Source organism: Sebastes fasciatus, chromosome 5 (assembly GCF_043250625.1).
Source record: "Sebastes fasciatus isolate fSebFas1 chromosome 5, fSebFas1.pri, whole genome shotgun sequence".
Classification (NCBI taxonomy): Eukaryota; Metazoa; Chordata; class Actinopteri; order Perciformes; family Sebastidae; genus Sebastes; species Sebastes fasciatus.
In genome coordinates, this window is record NC_133799.1 from 18,594,631 (window position 1) to 18,609,005 (window position 14,375).

Sequence of the window (14,375 nt, forward strand, 5' to 3'; positions counted from 1 at the left end):
CCATGTTGATAAGAGTATTAAATACTTGACAAATCTCCCTTTAAGGTACATTTTGAACAGATAAAAAATGTGCGATTAATCGCGATTAATTAGTATCGATATTCTCACTTTGCATCGATGATATTGGATTGTTGGATTGGATTGATCATTGAATCAATACATTGATCCAGATCGATGTATTGTTACAGCCCCAGTGTTAATGTAGCTCTAATGTAGAGGGTTTAACAGAAGACTGCATACATACACCTGCTTCTCCAGAGGCAGAGTGGGATCCACCCTCTCCCCCACCATGTTGAGGCCTTCCTGCGGCATTCGAAATTTCATCCCCCCTCCTGCCAGTGGGCTGGACCTGGGCCCCGGTGGACGCAACCGCTCCGTGGGCGATGAGGAGCGGTCCCACTCTGCGCCATCAAACTGCACTGTTGGCAGATGGGGACAGAAAAAGTGAGTCAGAGTATTTACACAGTGCTGTGATCAAAAGGGATTAAACCTCACAGCCAGACTTTGGTAAACACCAGACATCCGGCTAATGCAAAACCACACATGCAGCAGCGGGACCTTTCATGGATGGGTCGAACTAGAGGACGGCAGGTCCCGGTCTGCGAAACTATCAGCATCATCACAATTACCATCATCAACATTTTTATGAGTCACCGAGGGCAGATAAGAGACAGGAAGCTGGCGTCTTCCCTGGTTGGCTCTGGTGCAGGTCTTTGTCTTCCCGTAGACTTCGCTGCAGATTACTTGATGTTGACGATACTGATTCTATTCTGGAGCAAATTACGTGCACAGACTGGAGTGTTATTTACCCCTTCTGTGCCTGGTTTTGGTGAAATTCAATCTACAGAACTTGTAATTAAACATTAAGTGTACCATAGCACTTCTAGGTACACTGAAATGAACAAGGCAGACATGTTAATTTAGAGGGAGCTTTTCATGCGTGGTAGATGCAAGAGGGGAATGTGGTAATTTAAGAAGGGAGAGCTTTAAACCCCCCAAAATAACTGACAACACAACAACCGCAACAGGAAGGGACAGATGCAAGGTGGTGCAGATGCAGGTCGCGGGGGGGTTTAGGATGGAGGTAGAGCAGATGTAGGACAACAGCTGGGGTCATGAAGGTCAGGATGACTGCATATGCGAGTGTATGGGGTGATAAAGGGAGGCAGGGAAGGGGGGGGGAGGGTTGTGTTCAGGGTGGGAGGTCACCTTGCTCTCTGACGGGGGGCTCCTCCTCCAGCTGACCCACCGGGGCAGGCCAGGGCAACTCCGACAACTCCCTCATTTCTAATAGAGGGGAGGGGAGCGGGGAGGAGGCGAGAGAAAAAAAGGGAGCGACAAGAGTGAGAAAACAGCAGATGGGCTCGAACAAAGTTAACTAAAAGGAAGATGTGTGAGAGAGGTGGTGGTGATGAAGACTGAAATCAGGTGCAAGATTTGAATGTGCGGAGGAGAGCGAGAAGTGAGATGTGGAAGAAAGGGAAGCACTGTTGAGAGGGTGCATGTGTGTGATGAGATAATTAACTATAACTCCTGTCATGAAGAGAAGTAATATGCTCTACCTCCTGTCTTTTTGCTTCATCAAAATTGTGGAAAAAGTCTTCTCTGCAGACCTTATATATACAGTAATTTATCATGTCTGATAAGACGGAAGAAGGCAAAGAAGATGAAACACGCTGCATTATTTATAGTCATTTCAACGGATCCACTTTGAGAAACTGTCTAGTAGCAGTAGATGCAATGAAAACAAAACGTGACTTTATGTGCAACCCACAGAGCAGAGTGTGACAGAGGAGCTGATGAGCGTGGGGGCAGAACAATGCTCCTCTCACTGTCCTACCTACAGTAGGAGAGCAGCAGAAGGTTCACAAAACTGAAAATAGCTCATTATCTACCGTGGCAAGCAACCATCTACTTTAACAGTCATTAATGCAGCCTTACACACACACACGGACACACACACACACACGCACACACACACACATTATGCGATTTGCCAGTTTCACATTCAGCTCCTGCTCACAGCGAAAACGGATTACAAAACAAATAAAAGGAAAAGAGGTGGTGACGTCTTAATGAGCCGACAATTCCAAAGACCCCCCAGGCCGGCGACATCAAAGGCCATTTGAATGGGCGTTTGGAGAGAGACCCAGGCTGTACATACATGCCCCTCTCCCTCCCTGGTTAATTATTGAGCAGGCAGACACACTCCGCCACTTTCTCTGGCTCTCCGTGAATTATTGATGCATGGCGCAGTACAATGGCCCCATCTGGAGCAGGCCGCACCTCCGCTGAAGCCAGGATTAAAAGTGTGGCCTGGCACCCCTCAACGGGAGACATGCACGCAAACACGCTGGTCCACACACACCTGACACCCCGAAACACCACCGCTGCCACACTCTGCTGCCTGCCTGCCTGCTTGTCCGCTCGCCACCACATCACATTTCACACCTCTAATTCTCAAGCAAAACTGAGAGAGATGAATTGGAAAGAGAGAGAAGGGTGTAAATGAGAAGCACACAAACGCAAGTGAAGGGTAACAAGAAAGAAGAGAGAGAGAGGATGGAGACAGCCAAGACAATTTATTACAGATCAGAAATGTGCTCAGCCATCTGAGTGAGAGATAAGCTCGGGTAGTGGTGTTACACAGATGGACGGGAAAATTCCATCTCCTCCGGTTTTTGGGTGGCTGTTGTCCCGCTAAAGAAATCATTCTGGCTAATGCTGTTGAATCTTAAAATTGTATTTTGCCTTGCCAAAAAGTACGAACTGAGATGATATCAATTGTTTCCAGTGTCTTATCCCATTTGCTGATTTTGGCTTTGGACATTTTAAACAATACACTTGTTTCTGGCATCCATTTCATTCATCTTGGTTGACTTGCAATCAATTTAAAGAGGACCTATTGTGCTTTTTCCCTTTCCTTTAGTGTGTTATATAGTTTTTGTGCATGTAAAAGGCAAAGTTACAAAGCCCAAAGTTCACGCCAAAGGGACTTACTCTCCCCCACAGAAACACTGTTGACGCCTGAAACGCCTTGCTGTAATGTCACAGTAACACATTTGCATAATACCTGCTTAGCAGCAAGTTTAGCACGCCTTCAAACAAAGCTAGTTAGCGTGGAGTTGGAGCGGAGTCCGAAGAGTTTGGTTTGGTTGACCAATCACAACAGAGTGCCAGCTGAAAAGAGCTGAAAAGAGATGCTGCGGCACAACCGGTAAGAGAAAAATAAAGTGTTTGCAACATGTTCTAGTAGAAACCCATGATACAAGTATGAACCTGAAAATGGGCATAATAGGTCCTCTTTAAACAAGGCAGAGCACTCAGCTACCCAAGCTTTAAACCCTGGTCTTTTGGGCGTAAGGTATTGGTCGCTTTCTCGTCAGAGCAGGTAGTTAAACAGCATTCATCCTGCCTCTAAGCAGTAAATCACTCCCTGCACTTAAAATCTATTCTGCTCTACTCATTACATGTACTAAAATCCAGAATTGAAACCTTAAAGGTGCAGTCAGCAATTCTAATCCAATAAATTTTTTGTCAAATTCAGTGAATATCTCTTTACGGTCCGCTAGCTGTCAGTTCTGTGTGCCCCAGAACAAAACATCCGGTGTTCATACACAGCCCTGGCTCTGTAAATGGGAAACATAGTGGCTTAGACTGAGCCACACACCATAATTCCAACCAATCAGCAACAGGGGGCGTTCGTGCTCGTGCACAGGACAGGGAAAAGGCCATGGATGTATAAAGAGAAAGGCAGTGGGAGCGAGAGAGACGGTAAATCTATTTTAGTATTTGTTTGGGAACAACTGAAATAATCAGACACATAACAGAGACAGCCAATAGCGGCAAGACATCAAACAGACAGGACAGAAGACACACAGTAGGTATTACTGGGGTTAATCATTCCACTAACTGTCAGAAGATATCTGTGATTTAGGGTAAACTACATTACCCCTCCTAAACCTGCAGGCTCTATCAAGTTGTATTTGTTTTTTTTTATCTGGGAGTAAGATTGGAGGCTCTCTTCTCTGCAAAAGGCTGAACATACACCAACACACACACAAACCTCGCCTGAGCTCCTCACTCTGATAACAAAAGGCTGAATGCCAAGCTAACACACACAAACACCAACAATCACACCATGTCACTCATTCACTAGAGGGAACATCTGGCTTCCATTCACTTCTAATGGGAACCTGTGGATCTCTCATACATAGAAGGCTATTAGTGCTCCGCTTTGTTCTCCAATACAAGACAATGAGACACACTAATGGTTTACGGACAAAGGCACGCTCTCATCAGCGCTCGCCGCCTATATTCGTGATTTTGCACTTAAAATCTACTCCACTGTACTCATTATATGTGCTAAAACAAAGGAATGTGTTTTCCATCAGTTCTGTCTCCCATTTTTAACTCCAGCTGATGAAACAGGCGACGGCAATTCAGTAATTTGTGGTTTGGCAAAAATCCCACATGTGCCTGGTGCCTCAACTACCTGCTAACAATTACCAGAAATTATCTGAGGGGGGAGGGAGTGACCAGACCTTTCTGTGCTGCACACAGGACACATCGCCTTGAGTGACGGATAACTGACATTTCAAGCACACCAGCTGTTTTCTGTGTCCTCGTAATAAAGGAGGAGCAGATGAAGACAACAGAACAGCTTCATTAGGTCCATTAATGAAGACATCTGTTTTTCAAATAGCCCTGGCATCCCATCTTATCACCGCACACAAAGACCTTCTGCTGGGCAAAATGGTCCCCAGACACACAATTAACACCTCATGTCAGTGAAGAAGAAGTAAACCTGAGTTCCTCTTTCATAATATGGATCCACACCGTTTGAATTTTAAGCATCGCACATTTCTTGACAATCTTGTCTGTGTATCCATTTTCCAGACATTCATTATATCCATCCCTCGTTCACCTATCTTCCTCTAAGTGGGGCATTATCTCTCTTTCCATATTCCCTCGCTCCTCTCCTCTCTTGCCCTACTCTACTTCCATCACCTCTCCACCCGTCTCTCATATTGGTGGGCGAGAGGGAATCACAAAGGACATGCCTTTTCATTAATGTCAGTAAAGGTCCCCGCTGAAGGGGAAAGAAAAGCAGAGGGAAGGGGCATGTGGGGAAAAGGTGACAAAGAGAAAAAGGAAGCAAGAGTAAAAAGAGAGAGAGAGCGACAACAGTCCTTCCACTGTGCCGGTAAATTGATGAAGAGGCTGGTCAGACGCCCCCAGGGCCTGCTCAGAGCAACAAAGAGCAGCATCACACCGAAATGGAAATCTCATTTCCTTTTTTTTTCCCGCTCGCATTTGTTTGTTTGTGCACATACACACACACACAATAGACCAGGAAACCTTGTCCTGTCAAGTCAGAGCACATGTATCTAGACAACCAGACACAACACATACAAATGCAGTCAATGTGTCTTTGCAAGCTTTGCTAAATCAACCTTCTGTATACATTAACACTTTAAAGCACCCTTCTGCATCCAGACAACGGGGCTATTTACACAAGAATAGTTAAAAACAATCAAATGGTCTGGATAACTTTCATAATATATCTCTTACTATAACAATCTGCAAAATGTTACACAATTCCTCATTCCGCAGTTTTGCTTCTCAATTGACCCTTTGCTAAGCGCCGCCCCCTGCTGCTACTCTGTCAATCCGCCAGAGCTCCCATGGAGCCCACACTGTCATTAACTCCCTGCATAAATATACAGCTAATTTTTGTGAAAAAACGAAAAAGCAATTTCAGAGAGAAGCAGACAGAAAGGTCTACACTATGACATCCTGATATATATCCTCCAAACGCAAACTGATTCAGGTTAAAAATATAAAGATAGAAGCTAAAGTCTACAGATCACAGTGTAAAAGTGAACCACCATCACCTGGTGATCGAGACAGAAGACAATGAAAAAACACTGTTCCTGTACGCCGGGTAGGTCTTCATTCACTGTTACAATTATTACAAAGCAAAAGCAGCATGTTTATACATTCAGTACACATTCAGTTGCTAGCGTAGTGCTAACACTAGTGAATGATGTGCCAACGCACTCTGCTAATGTTAGCTCTACAGGTTTTTATGTCGAAACGTAACATTTTAGAAACATATGTCTCCTTCCAACCTCTCCAGGTAACGAGTATCACTATTACATGTGCCCCAGACACAACGTTCATACCGGCGCTAAAGGGTGCCTTGTGCGGCGGTATCACACGCCGACGAACGGGGCAAAGCCTCGGTATTTGACGCCCTGGGAATGAGAAAGGGCTGGTCTGGCAATCCTTCCAGTAATTGTGGAGATGTTTCAGTCTGGACCAACGTGGTGGACCAACCTACCAACCGACATCACCATCCCTATAGCCATGCCGCGAGCATGGCTAAAAACTCATGAGCTACATGGGCAGTTTCCTCAACAGCCGTTTGTTTGGAATAAATCAATTACAATGTATATCAAACAAATTGCCACAGAAAAGTAAAATAAACTATAGGATCACAAGGATGCCCACTTTAACGTCTTTTTGTGCTGCAAAGAGTTTATCTGAGCCGCTAAAAGAAACCTTCTTTTCCACCACCCTCTTGCTTTTCATGACGCACACATTCATACCGGAGAGAGCTTCCCTGTAACAACCCGTCTTTTGCGGTTGCCTAATGAGCAGCTGCACTGGAACAAGTGGAGAATGAGTGCTTTTCTCAATGGCACCATAATAGTAATTCTAGGGGTGGAAATGTTATTCATTCACCTTCCCCTGTCCAGATTTCCAGCAGATTTGCGTCTCTCCAACATGCGCACACTCCTCCACCTGCATCAAATGGCCCAAGGCTCCCGTACTGGACTATAAAACTTATAAATATGAAATACCTGAAACACCCGTTCATCTGTTCATTAGGTGTGTGGCCATCAGAGAGATAATAAGATTGTGCCTTTCATTAGCTCACTAATTGGTGCTGAATGGTTGCAGAGCCAATCTCTCACTGCTGGACCGTCTATTGACTTCCAAGAATTAATGACGGCTGTAATTTGAGCTGGATGGTGGTGAATGGTGACAGCTTTCTAACGTTGCAATTAAAACCAACCGAACTGAGAGAGGCCTGTCTCGTCCGACCCCTCAGGCACTGCTGGATTCACCCTCACACAGCTGTCTGCGAGTGGACTCGGAAAATAAATAAAACGCTTTTGAGGCAAGCTTATTTCTGATGCTATTTGAAAAAATAGCCGCAGAACGCAATATTCACCCACACGATTACATTTAACCATGGATAAGCTGTGAAAATCATAATTAGAGAGATTCCGTTCAGAAGCGCTTGCATGAATGCAACGCACGCAAATCCACATACAATAACAACACCCCCACACCCACACACTCATTTGTGTCAACACGCACCACAACCTCTTCTCACCCTTGAATTAGGAGGGCCTGATAATCAGAGCTGGAATTGAGAATCCACATGTGTGTGTGTGCGCCTGTGTGAAGGTGATGATGAGGGGCTGCTGGCAGATTGCGGTGCCCCCCCTTTGCCCCCTGTAGCGGGTTATCTGAGTGAGTGTGTCACATCCACGGGGAGGGAGGGAGGGCTGCGGGGACAGCCCTGTCACCGCTGCTGCATTGGTGTATACATGTGTGAGAGAGTGTGCCTGTGTTAGCGGATGACGGATTGCACCCTGCCACAATGGCCCTGACTCCCCCTCCTCTCCCTTCGTCTCACCTCGCCACAGCCCCCCGACCATTAATTCTCCTCAACGCCCCTCCCCTTTGAAGCACTGGGCCTCCACAAACATCCACCGAGCTGCCACCAAACATACCATAACCTTGGACGTCCCTTTTCCATTTCTCTCCAGCTAGTTTTCTCCACAGCCTCTCTATCCATATTTTCTCTTTCTGTCCATCTCTCTCTTCCTCCTCATCTCTCTCTTTTCCCGCTCCATCCTCGTCCTCCTCGGCTCTCCCCCTCCCTCACACGTGGGCCGTGCCTAGCAACGCTGAGTGGGTCTGGGAATATGGATTAAATGTGAGAATGGAAATACTGTTTGTGTGTTTACACTTCAGTGCTTTGGTCTGCCCAGACAGACAGCACGCCAGCTCAGAGTGCTGACTCCAAATGGAAAAAACAAGGGGTCAGACAACTCCAGCCGCACAAGCGTTTTCCTCCACTGCGCTCTCTAATGGCGCTCTAAGCGCTGCTCTGCAGGAGCGCGCACTGTATTGTGGCACAAAGAGGGAAAAGCTGGAGAGGAATAAAACGACAGCTAAAGCAGGAATGAGTGCTAAGTAGGTGAGAGGTGGTATTGGCTTTTAAATTAACTGTCGTGCACCTCCTTTTGAAATCAGCTTCGCTCTCACAGAAGTTACGGTGTCTCTTTTCTGCTCCTCTGGTTAATGTGATTTGAGCCTGGACACGGTGTGAATGTCTTTGTGTGTGTGTTCAGACAATGGTGTGCTGACCATGACTCTCTTATTAGCACTGGATCAGTCATGCACACGCAGGCATGTAATTAACTGAAAAGAGAGGAGAGGGGGGTGGCAAACACAGGACGGGAAGAGGGGCGGAGAGCGGGAATGGAGGGGAGTGCATACGAGGCAAGGTTGATTTATTATCCCATCACCTTGACCTCGGTGACTTGGGAGACGCAGCTCAATTAAGTCGACTTGGCCTTGCATGCCTCACACTGATCCACTTCTAAATGACCCATCAGTCCAGTTCTGTTCCTCTTTACCCCTCTGTCTCTCTTACTTCTACTTCACTCTCTCCCTCCAATTATATTCAATACATGCAACATAATGGGATGGGATGCTGTCAGTGCAACTTTGAAAAATAATAATCATGCACTGCGCCAATTATTTTAGAAATACTGCTGCTGATATGATGATTATGAAAGAAAATGAACCTCGCTGTCTACTCGTTTCTCTGCTAACTTTCTCTTTATGACGTCTACTGTATCTCTCTCACGCATTTACACACACATAAGACATCTCTGTCAATCCTAATGATCATCTCAGAGGGTTGTTGTTGTGACTGTGGTCCATCATATGTGCGAGAGCAGGAAATCAATAGTCACCAGAAGGTGTTTAAATGTGGTGAAAGAAACAGAAAGATGTGTGTCATTTGAGCTGAGACGGTGAAGGTCACAGCTCGCTCTATTTCCTGCTTTGGAGATGTAGTGATGGGGGCTGACACCACATTAAATGTCAGGACCGTTAGATGAGTATTTCACTATGTAGTAATAGCAGCAGAGCTCTCTGTGTGCTCCTGGCTTTGACCTTTAAAACAACCCTTTCTGAGCCCGGTCTTAACCGTTTTCACTAATTCTACTGAACGATTCCCCTTTAAAGGAACAGTGTGTAGGATCTGGCGGTATCTAGCAGTGGGGTTGCAGATTACAAATTCTTCCGTGTGCCAAGCGTGTAGGACACAACGATTCTTATTTTCAGGTGATTATACACTAAAGAAAACATACTTATTAATATTATATTCCATTTCTGCCAATAGATCCCTCTAATTGTTACACACTGTTCCTTTTAAAAAAGGCATATTTTGTGAGATACCTTATGGTTTATGCTCGACACCCTGAAGCTCCAGGAGCTTTACAGTTGTCTGTGCAGCAGGTGGTAGGGATTCATTGTTTCGCTTACAATACGATGGATAATTGCCAATATGGGCGCATTTAACTGGGTGTTGAGTAAAAAATGCTTTTCCTGCAAACTGCTTAGCCATCTTAAATCTCACAACCTCAGTTTCTGCTAAAAGCTTTTATTCTGGCACGCCCTGAATATCGATTTAAATATTCAACGAGGTATGATTCAGCAGCTCCATGGTCTGAAATGTCTTCAGAAATTGATTTTGTGCATAAATTTGACATTTCCCAGAACAGCTGCCACGTTTTCCAGTTTGAAAATCCCAATTAAAGACCAGTGACAGTCCAGTTCCCGGAGTATTCCTTGAATCAGGTGTAGGGACGGTTAATTGAAGGAGAGCTTATCAATTATCTATAATACAGCCTACATGATTTGTAGGTGGGCCTTACCATCAGAATATTGTCATAATCTTTCCAGTTACCTGCAAAAGCTTTGGAGATGTGATCCTTCTTCCATTCCCAGGGTTGGTCGTACTCATCAGCCGGTCTCTCGTCATCTTGTGGCAGCCTGCTGCTCTCCTTGCCCTCCTCCTGAGGTTCACCGTACAACAGACCCAGGCGCTGGCCTCGCCCGTCTTCGTAGGGGGTGTCGTAGAGCTGCACACCGCCCCGCGACCGTCCTCCCTCTGGACCGCGCTGCAGCTCTGTTGATGCATATGCAAAATAACACAGATTCAGACACACACAAGCATAAAAATGTGTAAACAATCTGCAAGAAAAACAGACAACGTTAAGAAATAATATTTGCCCGTAGCGATGAAGTTCCCCTAAACACAAGAGAGATATTATTCTGTACTACAAAGTAAAACAAAAAGCCTGTTGAGCTCTGACATGACTAGAATTAGAGGAGAGAGACAAATGATGTTTGCACAGCTTGCTGTGGGCTCAGAATCTCATATAGGGGGGCTTAACAAGGCCTTGGGCTAGATGCTGAGTTGCAACACGGTAGACAAACCCAGCCCCCCTTCTCTTGTCCATCCCGAATCCCAGCAGCAATCTAGTACGGCTCACAACAGCATCCATGCTCCCTCGTTAACATTTTCATCACTTTCCCAGTGGGTGCAAAGCAAGGAATGTTTCTCAGCATTAGCAACTGTTGTGTGGAGTCAAATATGGCCACGAGATAAAAGGATTTCAGGTTATTGACGCAAGCAAGAGGATGAAATCTGATTTCTAAATGCATCAATAGGAGCCCTTAAGCTGCAGCAGCAGCAGCGATCAGCAACGGCGCTTTGATATGATAACCTCAAAAAATATACCCTTTAAAAAAAACAAAAAAAAACAGGTGCTACAGAAGAGGAAAAAATGGGGGAAAAAATGAAGGAGTAGGCATCTTTTGTGCACACAGCCAGCAGCGTTGCAATGGAGGTGCACTCACGTGAGAAGGGAACGGGACTAAATGGAAAGGTTCCCTGGTGAAAGGCAGAGAAAAACTTTAACCTTCACACGACAAGACATCGCTATTGGGCGGCACAGTAGTCACCATGGCGACCAAGTGGAGACCCTGGGGAAAGGCCCTGAGGTTATGAGGGAGAGGGTGGGAGAGGGTGGGGGGGGGAGAATGGAGAGAGAGGAGGAGCGAGGTGAAGGAGGAGGGAAAGAGGAGGTGGTGGGGCGAGGAGCAGGAGGAGAAGGAAGAGGAAAAGGAAGCAGCGAGGAAACAAGGGGAGGAGGAGGAGGGTGATGGGATAGAAGGACAGGGGAGGGAGGTGAGAGGGGGGAAGGTCTGTCAGGCGTTTGATGTTAAGTCATTGAGACAGAAGCACAGCGGGGCTGAATGCTGCTCTACCTGCGCTGGGAACCCGCGGTGTCAGCGACAGCCTGGAGATGGAGAAGATGAAGGCGGAGAGATAAAAACAGGCATGGAGGAAGTAAAATGAGAAATTCATAGGAAACATGATGGAGGAAAACACAGGTAGGGGGGGGAAAGAAAATAGCAATTTGACAGAAAGGTGACAGATTGAAGATTGGGGTGAGTGACGATGGGAAGTGTTTAGGTATACAGATGTCAGAGCTGGAAACAGAGACCCAGCTTTTATCCTCATAAAATAAACTAGAAGCACTGAAGATGGGTTTTTTCCCTCCTAAAAGTACAGTAAAAAAAAGCACACAGGTGTCTTTTAAGGACAGTCTTTGTGAGAGATAATTACTATTCCAATCTCACATCTGTCTTTGCCGCTCTGCTGTGTTTTTTTAATGAGCAACAACAGACTGAGAGACAGACAGACAAAAGCAGGCAGACAGACAGCCCCGGAGTGACGGGCTCAATTCAAAGTCAAAGAAAGAGCTGTGACAATGCTTTGCCAAACGCTCTGCCATCACCGCGAAGAATCGAATCGCTCCAGCTGCTGTTAGAGAAAAAGACTTTCTTCAAGGTTTCGTAATTGGACAGCGGAAGGGATGCTCCGTTCACTTCAAGCCTGAGATTATGAACTTCATTTGACCACCAAAAACGCAGCGAAAGTGACAACGGAGAGAGAGGACAGGACATAGTATTTGCTACAGGACAGATTAGAGAGACAGCCAGACTCCCCTCAGGGCCAGGATAGAGCCCTCGAGATGAAGAGAGATGGAGAAAGAGGAGAGGGGGGGGGGAGGCTTTTACACTAAATGGCTGGGACAGAGCGGGGAGAGTGCGAGGGAGAGGGCCAGACAGAGATGTTATGGGAGGAGAGACAAATGGAAAACGATAGATGTGAGCTAGATGATGTGGGAGAAAATCACAAGGGAGGAGGGAGGGTCTGAGACTGGATACTGGGTAAACATCTCTAAAGGGAGTCGACTCAGCGACTCAGTGGACACGTTCAACACTCAATAAACGATGACATTAAACTGGAATTACTGAGCAATACTGGATTTACAGGTCTTCTTGATAACATTTTTATGTCAACAGATATTTTTAAAAAAACAATACATCCACAGAGCTTTTAAAAAGGTGCAGAGCAAAAGTGTGGCTTTTCCTGAAAAAAAATATTATGATTTTGAATTAATAATTAAAAAAATGTTGGCGGATCCAAAATGAATGTTTTATCTCTGTGGAAGATATCTGAAGTTTGGTTCTCACTTCTAACAAGGATTGTGAGCCAATAGCAAAACGACGTTGGTATCACGTGGTATCTCTGGGTCGCCAGTTAGTGTGGAAAAAAACGGATAAATGTCTGAGATTGACGGTAAGTGCCTGGCAACGACTTGTTGAGAAGTGAATGCAATGCAACCGGGAAGGGAGAATGCGACATCTAGTGGCTGAATGTTATCAATAGCAGCTTTAACATTAGTGTTTTTAGAACAAAGAAAAATATGGAAATGAAAAGGATGTATTATTCTGTAAAGGCAGAAATACTTCACTATAAAGAAAAAGAAGGGCAATAAAGAATGATAAGGTCATCGATCATGTCAGGGTTGTTCATTAAAGAAACTGCTGACAGATTTTAGATCAATGATGATATTACTTCAAGCCACAGTTGCATATTTTATTCATGAGTTGGGGCACCTGAAATGCAATATAATACCAGACTGTGACGTTTATGGCAGGTAAGAGGTCTGAGTTTATCCCTTTAGGATGTCTCTGTCTCTGACTCACTCTTGCGAAGGCAATTATGGTTAATTTAGGGCTGTCAAAGTTAACGCAAATAAGTTTTAACGCCACTAATTTCTTTAACGCATTAACACAACTTGCTATTTTTAGGTTGTAAGTTTTAAAGTTGAGTGAAGATACTGGCATCATATGAAAACTAGAACCTAAGAAATCCATTGGTACCAATCATGTCATACTAGCTCGTCGAGAAGGAGGATAAATATACTCCAAACTTACGTTAAATTTTGGCGAGGAAAAACTGTCATGGCCAAAGGGGGTTCAAAGGGGTCCCTTGACCTCTGACCTCAAGATATGTGAATGAAAATGGATTCAATAGATTCATTATTTGAGTGGATGTAAAGACTTTACAATAGAGATAACTATGAAGGATAACTATGACTAAAACAACGCCCCTCTAGGATAACAAAACATGATAGTACTGATAAGATACTGACTGATGAGCAATACAAGTCCACTGACCTGTTATGACCCTCTGGGCCTCATACGGCTCCATGTAGCCGTTGTTCTCGCAGGGAACAGGTCTGAGATCTGGTTCTGGCCTGTGGTCCAAGCGAGCATCAAATGGGTCAGAATAATCTGTGTCTCCTGCCAACGGAGCAGACGGCACCACCTAAAGGACAAAACACACACTTAACTGATGAAGAGAAATGGGTTTTGTTACAGAACATTAACTCGTCCTCGTTGGGAGAAAAATGACTCCAGCGTTTTTTGACATTATATAATAAATACAAAAACAACATCTAGATGTTTTTTTAGCCTGCAGGCACAGAATTTCAATCACAGGCTATAATGAGTTTGACTCTCAGCCAGCGTTTTGCAAAAGCTGCATATCAATCACACTTTTTGAAACACTTGAATTGAAGCATCCTAGGATCTGAATATTTTCTGATAATTAGGAGTCATGTAGAAATGCTAAAAAGGAAGAAGTGTTGCACAGACAATAGCTCATCAAGACCTGAGATGGAGAGAGCAGCGCGACACTCTTAACAAGCAATCACATCCTCACTGAATGGCACGTTAACTATATGTTTGGTTACAGAAAAAAAAAAACGCTTTAGGAGTATCATCAAGACACTAATTGCATCTTTAGTGTGTAACATCACAAAACCACACCAATGCTATGTATATGCAGCAGCTGT

The 14,375-nt window shown here is 45.0% G+C and overlaps 1 protein-coding gene across 4 annotated transcripts in view; it reads right to left on the bottom strand.

Annotated features, from left to right (window-relative positions):
- Nucleotides 1-14,375, bottom strand: part of shdb (Src homology 2 domain containing transforming protein D, b) — a 30,751-nt gene that overhangs the window by 7,833 nt on the left and 8,543 nt on the right. For 3 of the 4 annotated variants that reach the window (XM_074635481.1, XM_074635480.1, XM_074635482.1), the window contains 4 exons: nucleotides 13,696-13,846; nucleotides 10,064-10,285; nucleotides 1,210-1,287; nucleotides 245-419 (listed from right to left, as the gene is read on the bottom strand). In XM_074635481.1, the coding sequence (XP_074491582.1) occupies nucleotides 245-419; nucleotides 1,210-1,287; nucleotides 10,064-10,285; nucleotides 13,696-13,846 (626 nt within the window). The remainder of the gene's footprint in view (nucleotides 1-244; nucleotides 420-1,209; nucleotides 1,288-10,063; nucleotides 10,286-13,695; nucleotides 13,847-14,375) is intronic. The other variant, XM_074635484.1, reaches the window with a different exon arrangement.